Source organism: Pediculus humanus, genomic scaffold (assembly GCF_000006295.1).
Source record: "Pediculus humanus corporis 1103172107729 genomic scaffold, whole genome shotgun sequence".
Lineage (NCBI taxonomy): Eukaryota > Metazoa > Arthropoda > Insecta > Psocodea > Pediculidae > Pediculus > Pediculus humanus.
Window position 1 is genome coordinate 18,114 of NW_002987332.1, and position 18,711 is coordinate 36,824.

At 30.7% G+C, this 18,711-nt stretch overlaps 1 protein-coding gene across 1 annotated transcript; it reads left to right on the forward strand.

Moving 5' to 3' along the window:
• Positions 1–599: 599 nt before the first annotated feature.
• Positions 600–9,623, forward strand: Phum_PHUM318970 (uncharacterized protein; the record flags this gene model as incomplete). Its single annotated transcript, XM_002427390.1, has 4 exons — positions 600–1,892; positions 1,980–6,578; positions 7,197–7,669; positions 9,443–9,623. The coding sequence occupies 4 exons, from the start codon at positions 600–602 to the stop codon at positions 9,621–9,623; spliced, it is 6,546 nt and encodes a 2,181-aa protein (XP_002427435.1).
• Positions 9,624–18,711: the final 9,088 nt, after the last annotated feature.

An 18,711-nucleotide genomic window follows, 5' to 3' on the forward strand; every position in this document is an offset into this window, starting at 1 on the left:
ATAGACGCCCAGACGATCGTTCGCCTACTAAAACTGGTCGCCGACCAGAGGATGACGATGAACCAGATCGTCATGGTAGAAGACCTCAAGATGGACGTCCTGATGGTCGCACTCCAGGTAAAACTGGACGCCGACCAGAGGATGACGATGAACCGGATCGTCACGGTAGAAGACCGCAAGATGGACGTCCTGATGGTCGCACTCCAGGTAAAACTGGACGCCGACCAGAGGATGACGATGAACAGCATCCGCAGGGTAGAAGACCGCAAGACGGACGTCCTGATGGTCGCACTCTAGGTAAAACTGGACGCCAGCCAGAGGATGACGATGAACCGGATCGTCATGGTAGAAGACCTCGAGATGGACGTCCTGATAAAAGAAGTCCTACTGAAGCTGGTCGCTATCCGGATGATGATGACGAACCATTTGGTAAAAGTCCACAACGCCCGGATGGGTATCGTCCTCGTCAAACTGATGACGTTTTTGATGATCGTAAAACCAATGATTTAAAGCGACCAACAAAAATTGTATCTGTCATTCGTAGTGGTAAATTAATTAAGGAAAGGGTTCCTTTAACTGATGATGAAATCCGTAAAACTATGAATGGTAAAAATCCGTATGGTAACGTTCCCTTTGGTACATCGCCTAATAAAAGTAATAGAAAACCTAATATTTCGAGTCCAATTCCAAAGAAAAATACTAAAGTGGAACCAGTATATCGTTTACATCCTGTTCCATCTATTCCATCAAAAAGTATTCCAAAGTCATCTCCGAGGGATATTGGCCACAAGCCTAAAACGTCAGACAAGAATGTTCCTAGACCTTCGGAAAAAGATAAAATCAATTTAGATGTTAATCCAAGCCATACTCAATTTGCTAGCTCACTCCGAGCTCCTCCACTTTTACAAAATAAAACGGAGCCCAATGAATTTGGTGATGATCATTTTTATCCAAAACCTAACCTAAGTCAAAGACCCATTAATGATTTTGGATCGAAATATCCAAAAACGTACTCTCCGACTCTTACACCAAAGAAACCTCTTCCTTCTGATAAATCCCCTCGATTACCGTCTAAAATAAACGATGTCGTTAGCCGTTTAACTTCTGATACACGAGCTTCAAGGGAGAGAAGAATATTGACAAACACTAATTTGAAACGCAGTAGCACTCCTACCTTCAGTCCGACAACGGATAAAAATAAATCACCTTTTAGAAAAACTTCAAGTGGTTCATCATCACCTGTTTCAACGGAACGAGATTTTGATTTCAAATATAAAAAACCTCAAACAACACAATCACCTCGATCACAACCAGCGCCAGGAAGAGATACATCTCCTCGTATAAGATCAAAGTCTCCAGTAATGAAATCCGGTTCACCTCATAGACCTTCTTATCTCAGCCCAGAAAGAAGAAGTCCGTTGACGAAACCCAATGAAAAACCCAAATCTTTCGATAATAAACCATCTACTACAAGGAAAACTCCCGATCGTGTAAAAAGTAGTTTACCCGAATATCCGGCACAAAAAAAATTACCTTTAAAGGATGGAAGAGAACCTAAAAGTTTACAAGACAAACCGAAAACTTTGTTATCGCCGGGCAAAAAAGTTGTGCCTAAAACTGAAACCCCTGGAAGAAATCAAGATAAATCTCCGCAAAAAAATAAAAAATCTGATTTGAGTCCAGTTAAAACTGTACCTTGTGCCAGAAAACCTGACAAAAGTCAGCCACGTTCGCCCAAAAAGCAACCGAAACATCCAGAAGAACAAAGTGATACGGAAACAACCGAAAACGATACTGATTTAGAAAATGAAAGACATACAGATGATAAATATATTGATGAAATAAATTTTATTCGAGAAGAAGAAAGAAGAACATATATTAAAAATACCAAGGTATGTAAAAAAAAAAAATATTATTAACCTGTAAGTAATTAATTTTATTTATATTCACTGGAAAATAAATATTTTGGTTTTTTTTAGGTACGAAAAACCGATTCAGAAAACAGTGAAGACGAATACCCGGAAAATGAACATCCCACAAAAAAACATCAACCGGAGCATGATAAGAGAAATAAAGATGATGTTGAAACAGATGAAGATGAATTACAAAGGCCTAAAAGAAAAACAAATGAAAAAATGAAACCACACTCGGAAGAAGAAGAACCGAGGAAAACATTAAAAGACATGCTTGTAAAAACAACGTTAGAAAAAATAAATAAAATACCAAATTTTGGTGACGAAGATAATATAATAGAATCAACGAAAAATTTGACCGTTGCAGAAAGAGTAAACAAATTTATGGAAACGGCTCTTAATAATAAAAATCAACCTTTGACAAATATTGACGATGTTACGTTGGAAGGCCTTGAAAGTACCGTTGACGAGTATATTCTTAAAAATCAATTAACTGGAGAAACCACAGACTACACAACTGTTAATTCAGTAAAAAAGGCAAAAAATATGTTTGAAACTATTGCACAAAATGTAAATTATAAACCACAAGGTCAATCACCTGATAAACACGATAGGAGACCTGACGATCGCACGGGTAAGAAACCAAGAGATGATGAGAGCCCAGACAGATACGGAAAGAAACCTACTGATAAAACTGGTACACGACCTGGAGATGATTCTCCAGATAGATATGGAAACAAACCAGGCGATAAAACCGGAAGAAAACCAGGAGACGATGATTCTCCGGATAGATACGGTAGAAAGCCAGGTGATAAAACTGGAAGACGACCAGAAGACAATGACTCTCCTGACCGGTACGGTAAAAAGCCAGGAGACGAACATTCTCCAGATAGATATGGAAGACAACCGGTCGATAAAACTGGAAGAAGACCCGGAGACGATGATTCACCTGACCGATACGGTAGAAAGCCAGGTAATAAAACGGGTAGACGACCAGGGGACGAACATTCTCCGGATAGATACGGTAAAAAGCCAGGAGATAAAACGGGTAGACGACCAGGGGACGAACATTCTCCGGACAGATACGGAAAACAACCGGGCGATAAAACCGGAAGAAAACCAGGAGACGATGACTCACCTGACCGATATGGTAAAAAGCCAGGTGATAAAACCGGAAGAAAACCAGGAGACGATGATTCACCTGACCGGTATGGTAAAAAGCCAGGTGATAAAACCGGAAGAAAACCAGGAGACGATGATTCACCTGACCGATATGGTAAAAAGCCAGGTGATAAAACCGGAAGAAAACCAGGAGACGATGATTCACCTGACCGATATGGTAAAAAGCCAGGTGATAAAACCGGAAGAAAACCAGGAGACGATGATTCACCTGACAGATACGGTAGAAAACCGGGTGATAAAACTGGAAGAAGACCAGGAGACGAACATTCTCCAGATAGATACGGCAGAAAACCAGGAGACGAACATTCTCCAGATAGATACGGTAGAAAACCAGGAGACGAACATTCTCCGGACAGATATGGCAGGAAACCAGGAGACGAACATTCTCCAGATAGATACGGTAGAAAACCAGGAGACGAACATTCTCCGGACAGATATGGCAGGAAACCAGGAGACGAACATTCTCCAGATAGATATGGCAGGAAACCAGGAGACGAACATTCTCCGGACAGATATGGCAGGAAACCAGGAGACGAACATTCTCCAGATAGATACGGTAGAAAACCAGGAGACGAACATTCTCCGGACAGATATGGCAGGAAACCAGGTGATAAAACTGGAAGAAGGCCCGAAGACGATGATTCTCCAGACCGATTCGGTAAAAAACCAGGAGACGACGATTCTCCGGATAAATATGGTAGAAAACCAAGTGATAAAACTGGAAGACGACCAGGAGACGATGACTCTCCAGATAAATATGGTAAACAGCCAAGTGATGTAACTGGAAGACGTCCTGGAGACGAACATTCTCCAGATAGATACGGTAGAAAACCAGGAGATTATGACTCTCCAAATAGATACGGTAGAAAGCCAGGAGACGAACATTCTCCAGATAGATATGGTAAACAACCGGGTGATATAACTGGAAGACGTCCCGGAGACGAACATTCTCCAGAAAGATACGGTAGAAAACCAGGAGACGAACATTCTCCTGATATATATGGTAGAAAGCCAGGAGACGAACATTCTCCAGATAGATATGGTAAACAACCGGGTGATATAACTGGAAGACGTCCCGGAGACGAACATTCTCCAGATAGATACGGTAGAAAACCAGGAGACGAACATTCTCCTGTTATATATGGTAGAAAACCAGGAGACGAACATTCTCCAGATAGATACGGTAGAAAGCCAGGAGACGAACATTCTCCGGACAGATACGGAAGACAACCGGGAGACGAACATTCTCCAGATAGATACGGAAGACACCCGGTCAATAAAACTGGAAGGAGACCCGGAGACGAACACTCTCCGGACAGATACGGAAGGAAGCCAAGCGATAAAACTGGAAGAAGACCCGGAGACGATGATTCACCTGACCGATACGGTAGAAAGCCAGGTGATAAAACTGGAAGGCGACCTGGAGACGAACATTCTCCTGACCGATACGGTAGAAAGCCAGGTGATAAAACTGGAAGGCGACCTGGAGACGAACATTCTCCGGATAGATACGGTAGAAAACCAGGTGATAAAACGAGTAGACGACCTGGAGACGAACATTCTCCGGATAGATACGGTAGAAAACCAGGTGATAAAACGGGTAGACGACCTGGAGACGAACATTCTCCTGACCGATACGGTAGAAAGCCAGGTGATAAAACTGGAAGGCGACCTGGAGACGAACATTCTCCGGATAGATACGGTAGAAAACCAGGTGATAAAACTGGAAGAAGACCCGGAGACGAACATTCTCCGGACAGATACGGTAGAAAACCGGCTGATAAAACGGGAAAACGACCCGGAGACGATAGTTCACCTGACCGATATGGTAGAAAACCGGGTGATAAAACTGGAAGAAAACCCGGAGATGATGATTCACCTGACCGATATGGTAGAAAACCGGGTGATAAAACTGGAAGAAAACCTGGAGATGATGATGCACCTGACCGATACGGGATAAAACCGTCTGATAGAACTAATAAGAGACCGGGAGACGTTGGTTCTCCTGAACGATACAGTAAAATGCCGGTTGACCGTATCGGTAAAAAACCTGGTGATCGTGTCGGAAAAATTCCCGTAGATGGTCAATCTCCGGATAGATACGGTATGAAACCGGTTGATCGAACAGGAAAACATCCAGACGACTATCGTTTGCCAAATAAATACGATAAAAAACCAACCGATCGTTTGGGTAAAAAGCCAGAGGACGAGGATTCTCCTAATAAATATGGTAAGTCACCTAAAACTCAAGATACTCCTTTTGCTTCTCAAAAATCTCCGGAAAAATTATTTCCCCAAACTCATTCCTCACCTGTTTCTCGACGTCCTTTTGATTCTCCAGATACTAACAAATCACGTCTTTATGATCAGTCTCCAGAACGGCCTGGTCAAAAATTTTCTTCTTTAGATTTATCACCTACTAAAAAGTTGAAACCCATTATTCCGTCGCTAGACTCACTGTTTAACAAAGATAATGTTTTTTCAGACCGTTTTGGAACATATCCTAAGCGAACAACACATCAGCCGGAAATCAGTGATAAATATCGACAATCACCATCAACCATCAGGAGTTCAGTATTTCACACAACAACCAGCTCTTATAGCGTTTATAATACCGATGACAGAGAATATATGTCAGATCTTTTACCCAAAAGCCCAACGGATTTCACATCGCCCACAAGACGCTCACCGAACGCTTTTGATTCTTTCCCATCGTCATTAAGAGAGCCAACTGGTTCATCTCCATCGTATAAACCACTCGACAAATTTGATTCGCCGACAACGCCTAAAAAATCTCCTTCAAAAGAAATTGCTGATCAATTACGCCGTGGAACTCCCAAAAAAGATACACTCCTTGGTACTTCCAGAGCCCCGGCCACCAAAACTCATCCAAATTCAAGAATAACCGATAGTTTATACAAACCAGAACAAAAAAGACCATCGAAAGAAAAACCACAGAGTGTTGTTGATAAATATTCGCTTATGAATTACGATACGAAAACTACAAAAACCAGTTCTACTAAATACTACGATTCGCCATTTTCACCAGATAAAAAATTATCCGACAGGCCGACGAGATCATTGATTGATACTAAACCGAAAACTAACGGTTATACATCACCTTTCGATTCTCCTTTATCTCCAACATTCGATAAAGCAAATAAAATTCCAGAAAAAGAAGGATTAAAGGCTCCGGCATTATTGAAAAATCAAAAACATCCGGATGGTAGAAAATATCCATCCTCATATGATTCACCTTATTTAAACGATGATGATAATGATGAATATGATGATATAATTAATAAAAGAAGACCGTTGAGTTCGAATGTGAAACCATCAAGAATTACCGACAGCAAAGTTTCTAATTTTGGTATCACATTAAAAAAGACGACGACAAATTTTATTAAAAAAGGGCCCACAGACGTTGGAAAAAAGGAAACCGAACTCGACCGGATATACGATTTAGATGTTTTACAAACAATGGTAAGTTTCCTTTTATTTTTTTCCATTTTTCAACATCTACATAATTAATTACAATCAATATACGTTTACTTTAAGGATATTAAAAGAATTTAAAATTTTAAATTTAAGTGTTGCCAACGTAAATTTTGTGTTTTTTATTTTTAAATACTCAAAATGGCGTCCGTTAAAAATAATTAATTATTTTATTATTATTCGAGTTATTTAATCGATTAGTGTTTCCAGTTTTTTTAACATATATAATTTTTTTTTTTTTTTTTTTTTTTTGATTTTCAAATCTTTTATTTTTTTATATTTTTATAAAAATTAATTAAAATTGAAAATGGAGATTTTCCGGATGAAAAAACCAAAAGAAAAGTCAAGGGAAAAACAAACAATGAATTAAAAAAAAATTTTATTTATTTATTTATTGAATTAATTCAAGAATAAATGAAAAGAAATAAAACTAATGTATTTAAACAAGGTACGATTAAGTATCGCCATGTTTGCAACGTTTTAAAATGTGATAATAATGATAATAATTATTTTTATTAAAAATATTTATTTACGTGAAGGCATTTATAAAACGATGACCTATTAAAATTTTTATTATTATTATTATTATAGTTGGAAAAAGCAAAGGGATATGAAGAAAGGCGTTTGATACGGGGACAAATAAGAAATGTGAAAAATTTAATCGATAATGATGAATTGGTACCTCAACAACCAGGACGAAAAGGTACGAAACCGTATTTGGACGATTACGAACCTTACAACAAACCACAATCCAGATCTCCGTTGAAAGGACAACCCAAAGGTACCTACGATTCTCCATTGGATAAATATTCGACGTACAAAACGGAAACTACAACCGAAACGAGCTACCGTAAAACATCTCCAGAAAGATATCATCCAAGAGATGACAGTCCTGGAAAACGTACGTCAATTAAAACGACGGCAACGTTGAATTTGTCTTCTTCCAAAACCGATAGTTTATTGAGGAGATCCCCGGAAAAACCGTCGTCGCTTTACGATAGAAAATCTCCTGAAAAACAACCGTCGTCGCTTTACGATAGAAAGTCTCCGGAAAAAACTTATGGAAAACCTGGTTCAAGGTAAATTTCCACATTAATTATTATTATTATTATTATTTTAATTTATTTTCTGTCAACGTTTCTTACTATTATTAACTACTCGATTAAATAATTAATAATAATTAATTAAAATTTCCCTTTTTTAACTTTCGCACTAACAATGCTTCTGATAAATTAATTATTTTCTTTTTATCTTTAAATTCTAATGCCACTGCAAAAAAAAAAAACGTCATTCTTAGCACAATGAATGCTAAAAAAAAATTATCACACGTAAACAATTTATATAAAAAATAAAAAGTAAAAAATTAATTTTTTAAATCTGGCAACGAATCATCGAATTTTTCTTTAAAAAACATTTATTTACTCTATGCCATTTTTTTTTAATTAAATTTTTTCGTCAAGGGAATCCGTTAATCATTTCAAATGAAACGTGTTAGTTAAAAATAATAATAAGGTAATTAATTTTTTCCACTCGGTAAAAAATTTTAATAATGATTAATTAATAAATTTATCATTTTAAATTGGGGAAAAAAAAAGACAAACAAAACGTTTTGTGTGAGTGTTTTTAATTATTAATTTCATTATTATACTTAATTGGAACGTTTAAGTTTAATTATTTCGTATCGTGTCATTATGTCGACGCCATGTTTAACCCGCGAAAATTATTTAAAAAAAAAAAAAGAAACCTTGTAACGAATTTTGTTTTAATTAGAATTACTCATTGCATTGAAATTGCGTTTTCCTTTTTCATAAATAGAAGGTTGAAAATCTTCACTCCATCGAATTGTTTTTAACGTTTCTCTCGAATTAGTCGGACGAATTAAGTTCATAAATGGAAAAATGGCAAAGACGAGGACGAAAGCTAAAATGTTATCTTAAAAAAGACATTTTTCTTTTATGTTTTAACCGTTAATAACACTCTATGGACCATCATCCTTGTCAATCACCTAAATTTTTTTTCCCTTTTCATTTACGATTTTTTTTTTCACATTCATGCGCGCATTGCAAATTGCATACGTAAAAAATTTTAGGCGTTTAAATTTTGTTAATCTTTGTTTGTTGTTAATAATTGATTGGAAACAACAAACTCGGATGTTTACAATTGCCTGTCACTATCGAAAAGTTTAAAAATGAAAGAAAAAAGAAATTTAAAAAGATTTCGATATTTTAATTTACGTTTAAATAAATTTTACACGCGGTTAATCAGTTTTTTTTTTTTTTAACAAAGACTTAACATTTAGATAATGTAGGACACGATAACAAAAAAAAATGTACGTTTTTACTTCCTCTATTCTCTCATTGTTTTCGCCGGATTAATTAAAATATAATTAGGTAAAAAGAAAAAAAAACGTGCAGTGGCATATCACTCATTTTTCCCTTTCTCACATTTATCATAAATAATTATTATTTTTAAATCATAAAATGCTTTTAAAAAAAAAAATTATAATGTTGTCTCATATGATTTCCTTAAATTTTAGGCTTTAGTTTGCTGGCGGCCAGAAAATCATTTTCCTGGTATTAAATAACGATGGCTTTTTAATTAACTCACGAAAAAAAATATAAAAATAAAAATTAAAATAAATAAATAATTTCGGCTATTAATTAACGATGTCAATAAATCAATAACAATAAATATGTCGGGGGCGTTATGATGAATTCATCAATCAATGATGGCAATTGTTCGCTCGTCGGCGGTAGAAGTAGTTTTTTTTTTTTTTTTTAAATTTAATATAATAATATGGGTATCGAGTAAATGTTATATTTAACGAAAAAAAAAAATTTTTTCCCCTGCAGAACCTACGAACCTACGAAATCATCACCCGGTGTTAAAAAACCAACAATACCTGGCGGTACATTAATCGATTCCGATACGAGAAAATATTTGAGAAGTGGAAAATCTCCCACGAGAGAAAAATCGAGGCCTTTTATGGGTGACGGATTATATCCGGAAACTAGACCATACGGTGGTAAGTGATTTTCAAATTATTTTTTATTAACCGAACGTTTAAAACGAACGTTAAACGTTCTCTTTTCGTCTAAAGAAAAAATTTCTTTAAAGTTCATATATAAATCGTCGTAATGGAAAATATTTTACAAAACAAACGTTAAGAAAAAGTTGTTTCACTTTTAATATTTTGACCTACATAAACTCATGAAATCGATAATCGATTTATTAACTTATGGATTTTAATTATTATTATTATTATTTTGCATTCGAGAAAATTCTATTTTGTTTATCGTAATGTTTTGCAAAAACAACAACAACAAGAAAAATTCTTCGTTTATTTCTTTAATACTCATCGTTCGTTATAACTTTCGATTATTTTATTTTCCGACGGTTTTATTATTATTATTATTATTATTTTATACGTATTCGTACCGTGAGAAAATCAAAGGAATGAAAAAAATTTGACATTTTCCTTTGTCCCATTTAAAAACGACGACAAATTTTATATAATAAAAAAAAATTCAATAATTTTTCCCCATAAGACGTTTTGTCTTTAATAGCAATTTTTACCCACGTAAAAGGAAAAAAATTCCATAGAGTATAAAAACGTGTCTTTAGAAATATTTTTACTTTTATACTAACCATTTCATACCTGCTCGTGCAATTATTATTAGGATTAAAAAAAAAAAAAAAAAAAAAAAAAAAAACATTTTTTTGCAAATAAAAATTTTTCTTTTTACGAAGTACGATTCTCTTTTTCTTTTTCTTCTTTACTAAAAGTTTAATTTACCGATCGATGGTGAAAACACGACAAATCAATCAATCAATCAATCAATCATGACATTCTAAATTTTTTTTTTCATTCCTACATCCTTTTTACGGTCATGAATACTTTTTTTTTTATATAAGAGAGTAGATAAAACAAATAAACAATGATAAATTAATACCTTAAAAGGTTTTCATTCCTTTCATCGCAACACACGACCGCCTTTTTTAATAAAAATTCTATTAATTAATAACATTTTAATTAATAAAATTATGTATATTTAAAGACATAAATAGTGAATAACGAAAAAAAAAAAGAAAGAGAAAGAGTGAGAGAGAGAAAGAGAGAGAGAGAGAGAAGGAGAAAACGAACGCAACAATCGAATAATACCTGTAATTATTTATAAAAAAATACTTTTTTAAACGTAAATATAATTATGTAAAAAGTCTTTTTATAATTATTTATTAATTTAACGAAGTCAGTCAGTGTCGGTGTTTCATCTGGTAACGTTTACCAGTCTACCGTTGAACCTGCCATTTTGAACATTTAACCATTGTTGGTCAAGTTGAAGGTCTTTCGTTCGTTACCGTGTCATGTAAAAAAAAAAATTTCTTTTTTTTTAATTTTTTTTTTTTATATTTTATTTTATTTCGTTGTTGTCGTTGTTTGTAGTTGTTGTTGTTGTTGTTGTTTTGTTGTCGAGTTTTTATTTAATATATTTAATTATTATAAGTCTTTCGTTCGAGTGAAGTCGATTTTATAAATAAAAAAATGGGACGCTTAACACCGAGTAAGTTTTATTTAATTAATTTTATTGATTGTTATTATTATTAATTAATTATTAATTATTATTTTTTATTTAATTTTAAACGTTACAACACCGGTATAAACGTTTACAATGATGATAATGATGATAATCGGCGGGCATTAATTGAATTTTTCAAAATTTTAAATTTAACGGTCGTTTTCTTTTTTCGATAGGGTTGGAATTTCCGATTTGTTAACAAGTTAACGACCTTTTAAGGTTTTCATATATTTACTTTTTAAATATTTATACCTGTCGAATGAATTTAGTTAAGACGAACCTGGTTTTATTGTTTGTTTGCTTTTTGTGTCTATTTTTACTACATTTTTTTGCCGTTTGTATTAAAAAAAGGAAAGAAAGAAAGCGCGAGTTTGTGAACGTATTCGTAAAAGTAGGCGGGAAAAAAAAAGAAAAAGCAGAAGAAAACGTTTTTTTTTGCAAAGGTTAAAACTTTCGTTATTGTTCACGGATAAAATGAAATTATTATTGAAAAAAAGGTGCGGCAAATAAATAAATAAATAAATACAATAGAATAAAATAAAATAAAATAGAAATTTCTTTTTGTTATTAAAAAAAAAAAAAAAAAATTACAGAGTTTCGAGTTTTTTTTTTTTTTACAAAGGTAAAATTTCCGTTTAAATAATTATTAACGAATTAGCATATTCGTAACATCGTACCTGTACGCGTAGTATGCATCTTTTATTATTATTATTTATTTATTCATTGTCCTTGACGTCACGAATAAAAATGGGTCGCATTTCATAATTTGAGCACACACACACACACACACACAAGTTTCTTATTTCCATTTCAAGACATTAATTTGTGCGAAAAAAAAAAAATCAGCTTTCTGCCATTTTGTTTCTTCCCTCTTACCTTCCCACCTTCACCTCCCCTACCCTCTCCCCTCCTCCTACTCGCTTATCCTTAATAGTACATCGAAAAAATAATTACGTGGGTTTCACGGGTGCGTGGTGATAAAAAGAGGGGAAGAAGGAAAATAAAAATGGCCGAATAAAAAAATTTTACATGATAAAATTTTATTTTTTTTGTTCGTGTTCGATTTCTTTTGTTTTCGTTGAACAAAAGATAAACGACGATTCGAATAGTTTTATAATAATCACACGTCGATTAATATACATTAATTAAAAGTGAATAAGCCATAGAGTAAATAAAACCTAGGGGGAAAAAATAATAATAAAATTCCGCGTGTGGAGTCGAAATGTTAGAATTAATTATCGTTTAAAAATGTTTTTTTTTTTTTTTTTTTACAAATAATTATAATAAACGCGTAATGATTTTTATCCGGTTTTACAAACAAAAGGGCAAAATGGCGGCGATGCGTAATTATTAGTTTAACGTTTTACCGCTTTCCGACGCCGCCGTCGCCACCGTCGGCACCACCACCGCCTTCGAATAAAAAAAATTTCAAAAGGTTTTGAATGAGGTTTTCTCTCTCTCTCTCTCTCTCTCTCTCTCTCTCTCTCCTTTCCATATTAGTCGTAATTAATCATTTATTTATGACGAATCGTGAAAAATATTTTATCGTTAAATAAGCAACAAAAAAAAAAAAAAAATTGTTTAATTATTTAGTTTTTTTTTTCGTACGAACAAACAAAACCACGATGATAAATCACGATCGATCAATCGATCGATAGTTTATTATAATAATAATAATAATAATAGTAAAATGTAATAATAAAATTAATTATAACGATGAACGTTACGAAATATACAAACTCGCATTTATTTTACAATTTTTTAACGTCTACGTGTAAATGTGTAAACCCGAATAAAAGAATTTTTTTTTTTTTTTTTTAACGAGAGTATTCGTAGTAACAATAATGGAAACAAAGTGTTTGAGTCATTCTCCAGTAATTTCTTCTTTTTCTTTCCTTTACCCCTACCCCCCTCTCTCTCTCTCTCTTTCTTTTAAAGATGGTGGGATTTATTTAAAAAGAATCGAGAGCAAATCGATTTAGTTCTTTTATATATATATAAATCATAAATAATTCCGATTCGTAAAATTTTTTTCTTATCGTTTGCCACATTAGAAAAGAATAATTATTATTATTATTATTATTATTATTATCATTATCAATATGTATAAGAAAAAAATGTTGTCAGACGTTCGACAATCGGTTGGTAGGTAATGCTTTATGATAAATTAACATTGTCGTAAATATTATTATTATTATATTCTCGTCTAACAACAAACAACGTTTGAAAAGAGAAAATGAGAGAAAGAGAGATAGATAGAGAGAGAGAGAGATAGAAAATGGGTGGTAATATGGTTTTGGGTGTAATTACTCAAAGCGCATCGCCAACGCTTGCTTGACTAGACCATAGAATAACGTTTTTTTTTTTTTTTTTTTTTTTTTTTTTTTTATGAACGAGTTTTAATCCGTGAATCACCTCGTGTTGACCCCCCTCGTGTCACTTTCACATTCCTCATATTCGGGCGTAAAACATTATTCAAAATAAAATAAAATAAAAAAAAGGTAACAAAATGGTGGTTTTCTCTTTTACAATCCTATTAAAAATGTCTCGTCAAAGATTTTTTTTTTTTATATATATTTACTAGGTTAAAATAATTTATCCTTATTATTATTATTATTATTATTACCATCGAGCCAACGAATTTTCTTTTTTTTTTTTTTTAATGGATTTATTATAATCAATTATTATTATTATTATAGTTCGTCGAAAGTTTTTAGCGTTGTGAGTCGTGTGAGTCGTGTGTCGTCACGGATATATTATTTTTATTCTTTTTCCACGTTAAAAATTTCCCAATACGACAGCAGAAGGAGTAGGATTTGGCGCGAAAATAAAATTTTTCTTTTTTTTTTTTTTTAAATTATTAATTTATTCATTTAATTTTTTTTTTTAACGGTCTCTTGCTGTTGTTGTTTCTTTTTACCTCGTTGAACACGTTAACTTTCTTTTCATTTTCATTTTTATTCAATTAATAAATATAAATTATTTATTTATTTAAATCAAAACATTAAAAAAAAAAAAGCGAAAGCGATTTTTATATTCATGTTCGATTAATAAGAGAGAGAGAGAGAGAAACAACCAGCTAAGAAAATTTTTTATTAGCGTTTTAACAAACGTAAACAAAACAACAACAAAAAATCCTCAGAGGATTGTTTTCTTTTTTTTTTTGCCGTGGCGCGAGATAAAATATAAAACGAAGCAAAAAAAAAAAAAAGCAGACGACGACGACGACGATAATTTATTTATTTATTTATTTTTTATTACCCCGACTCTAGATAGAATTATATATATAAATATTTTTTTTTTAACGAATAATTTTTCTTGTAGGTTTTTTATTATTATTATTATTATTATTATTATTTTGCATTAATTATTTCTTTAATCAATATATATAAATATATTTTTATATCTTTTTTTTATTATTATTATGTTTTCGCATACTTATATCGACGATAATAATGATAATAATAAATGATAGTCGGTTGTTTTTCTTTTTTTTTTAATAAATTTTAACATCTTCGCATAAACTCGTTTATTTATTTTTATTTTTTTATTTTTCTCCAAGCCGAAACAACTTTAAATAATAATAATAATAATAATAACAATAATAATAATAATAATAATAATAATAATAATAATAATGAGAAAATCTCACACGAAATTTTTTTTTTTTTTGTGGGTGTTTGTTGTTAACGATAAAGTGAGAGAGTGGGGGGAAAGGGGAGAAGAGAGAGAGAGAGAATTCATCCCACGAAATTTTTTTTAAATGTCGATTATTTAATTTTCGTGTCCCCTTTTTAAAATAATAATAATAATAATAATAATAATAATAATAATAATAATAATAATAATAATAATAATAATAATAAAATACGTATAATTGTCGTTAAATAATAAAAAAAAAAAAAATATTAAATTCGGTTTTTTTTTAAAAAATATTTCAAAGGTTTGATTCATTCATTTATTTAACAAACGAACGATTAATCGATTTGATTTATAAAAACTATTAAAAAAAAATTTCCCCCCCCCCCCGTCAAACGAATACAGGTACGTTTTTTAGGTATTTTTTTTTTTTTTTTTTGTAAATTTGTAATAAAAAAAAAAAAAGCGAAGGAACGACTCGAGTCCGGTTTTAAATTTATTTTATTAAAAAAAAAAAAAAAAAAGTTTTTATATTTCGCAAACGTGGTTTAAGGTGATTAAGTTTTACCTAATTAGGCAACATATCCCAGGTATCGTTAACCAATAATAAAATTTGAATAAATATTAATGATAATGATGATAATATAAACGATTTGTAAGGTGAGTTGGAGTGTGTGAGAGAGAGAGAGAGAAGACGTTATTTCATTTTTCAAATGTTTGCGATTAACTAAATACTTTTAAGAAAAGTGACAAAAAACAATTCAATTGATGATGACAACCTCGTAAACAATGTTACGATTATTATTATTATTATTATTTTATGTGTTTAATCGTAATAAAAATTACAAAAAAAAGGGAAGAAGAAAGAAAGAAAGAATAAAAAAAAAAAAAAAATTTCAAGGTTTCTCTTGTGTGTGTGTGTGTGTGTGTGTATGTGACAAAAGTTCTACATTGTTCTAGAACTTTTACACGATCATATTTTCGTGTACAAATTTTTTTAAAAAAAATTAATCGTTTATTTATTATCATAACACGAATTCAATTTTTTTTTTTTTAGCGAATTATTTGTGATACGTCACGAATTTAAAAGATTTTCCGTTTACGTTAAATTTTTTTTTTTTTTTTGTTATTCTCTCATCATTATTATTTCACTTAGTTTTTATTTTTAAAAAAATGGTTCCCAAATATCATTTCATAAAGAAAGAAAATCTTTTTATTTCCGGTTGGAAAAAATGCGGAAATTTATAAAATTCGGTCAATAAATTAAAACCTTATTTAAATATTTAAAAAAAATTTGAAAATAGGTTTTGACCTGAGGAATCTTTCCGGCCATTTGCTTTTTTTTTTTTTTTTATTATTAAAAAATTATGTCAATTTTTAAAATGGATTCTTATTAATCATTAAAAAAAAAAAAAATTTTAAAAAAACGTCGCGCGTTTAACAAAAGAATATATATATATATATAATATATTTCAAGTCATATTTTTCGATTGTTACCGTCTTATTTGATTTATTACACCGATAAATAATAATAATAAACATTATTATTATTATTATTATTATTACGGATAAATAAATTATGATTAGGATTTATTTATTAATTTCGTGTAATAGATATTATTTCGGTCGTTTATTATTTTTTTGCCGCGACAAAAGGGAAAGAAATTTTTTGTTTATTTACTCTATGGAATCACTTAACGGATCGATTAATTTTCTTTTTTTTTGCATTCAAAATGAATAAGAATAATTAATAATCATCGTTTTTTTTTTTTATTCAACGTTTATCGTTTTAATATTAATTAATTTGCTTATTTTTTTTAAAATTATATCTCGAGTTGATTTTAAATAATCGAAATCGAATATCATCTCGATATCGATAAATTTCTGAGAATAAAAAAAAAGAGAAAAGATCGACAAATTTACGTTGTTTACGTCACTTACTCGGCGGCCATTTTTATTTTTTTTTCATTTGTTATTCGCAACGCGCGAATATTATTTTTTATAAGTTTATAATTATATATTTAATTTAGAGCGTTAATAATGATAATAATGATAATAATAATAACAATTAAAGAGAAATTAATAAAATATAAAAAGCATATTGAATCGTTAATTAAAAAAAAAAAAAAAAAAAATTTTTTTTACCATTAAATTACAGATTAAATATAAATCAAAATATAAGAAGAATAAATTTATTACATATAAACAATTACGATCGTAAATCATTTTACGCGTTTGATGCATCCTCAATAATTAAATGGGTTTATTTAAATGTAATCGCCATTTTTATTTTTAACATAATTCTCATCGATTTATTTATACATACGTAAATTTTCTTTTTTTTTTCTTCCCCTGTTTGTTCTTCACCATAATTAAGTCAAATAATAATAATAATAATAATAATTGTAATTACCTTAGATATGAAATATTAACCGGAAATTAAAAATAAAATGGTAAAAATATTTTAAGGGGGAAAAAAAAACGAGGTACCTCGTATTGTTTTGATTCGCAAAAAACTTTTTTTTATATATAAATTTTTCCTTCTTTTTTTTATTTTTTTGTAGAATATAATTATGATTGCTTAAAATTATAAAAATTATTACATTCCACGAATGCCCTCAAGCGCAAACGATAATTTTTCTTTTTTTTTTTATTTAAAAAAATTAAAAAAAAAAAAAAATTTGTGTAATGAAGATCTCGTAAAAAAAAAAAAAAAATTTTTTTTTGCATGGGAACTAATTAAGATTGTAAATAGTAATTTTTTTTAGTTTTATTATTATTATTATTATTATTATTATTATTATTATTATTATTATTATTATTATTATTATTATTATTATTATTATTACTATTATCATCATAATTATTTATCATGTTAAATAATAAATATAAATAAATGGTGGTCAAGCGTCGAAATGATTAAAAGGAAAAAAAATTTTTTTTTTTTTTTTTATTAAGTTGCCTACCTGCGGGTCATTATGTAATTAAATGTGTGTGTGTGTGTGCGTGTATGAACAAGCAGAGGTCGAGTTGGCCAAAAAAAAATTATATTAAAATGTCAAAATGGGCCATTTTTTTTGTAAATTGAATTCGATTCGAAATGGAACACACAACATGAGAATAAAGTGAGGGTCCATTAAAAAAAAAAAACGTAAACGAAATGATGGGAATAAAAATTTTTATTGTGATGTTTGTTTAAGTTCCTTTTTCCCTCTCCACCCCCCCCCAAAAAAAAAAAAAAAACAAAAAATTTCTTTTATTTACTCCGTTAAAAGTGCTAAAACGTTTTCAAAAAAAAAAAAACAAAAAATCGAATTTATTTATTTATTTACACATTTAAAATTTTTGGATTTTGTGTGTGTGTGTGTGTGTGTGTGTGTGTGTGTGTGTGTGTGTGTGTGTGTGTGTGTGTGTGTGTGTGTGTGACGTCATCATAATAAAATTAATTTTTTTATTTCCGGTTTTTATTTTTAATTTTATCATCGGGAAATTTTCCTTTTAACTTTTTATTTTATTATATTTTTAATTTAATTTAATTTTAAAAAATTATTTAAATAATTTAAAGTTCATTTCCTTTGCGTGAGTGCGTGCATGCGTGCGTAAATACGCAGCGTGAATAAAGAAAATTAACAATTATTTATCTTAATGGATTTTTTATTTATTTTTATTGATAAGTTAATAACATTTAATGTACTTTTTAAAAAAAATGAAAGAAAGAAAACTTTTCATTTCGGTTGTAGAAAAAGTTTTTCTTTTCGAAACAATTATAACTATTACAAAAAAAATTCTCTTGGATTTTCCTTTTTGTTTGTTTCGAGTTAAAACATTTTGTTGTTGTTTGTTAAGTTGGCACAATGTAATTCCGGTTAACGTAATTTTTAATAAACCTTACGAATACGTCACAA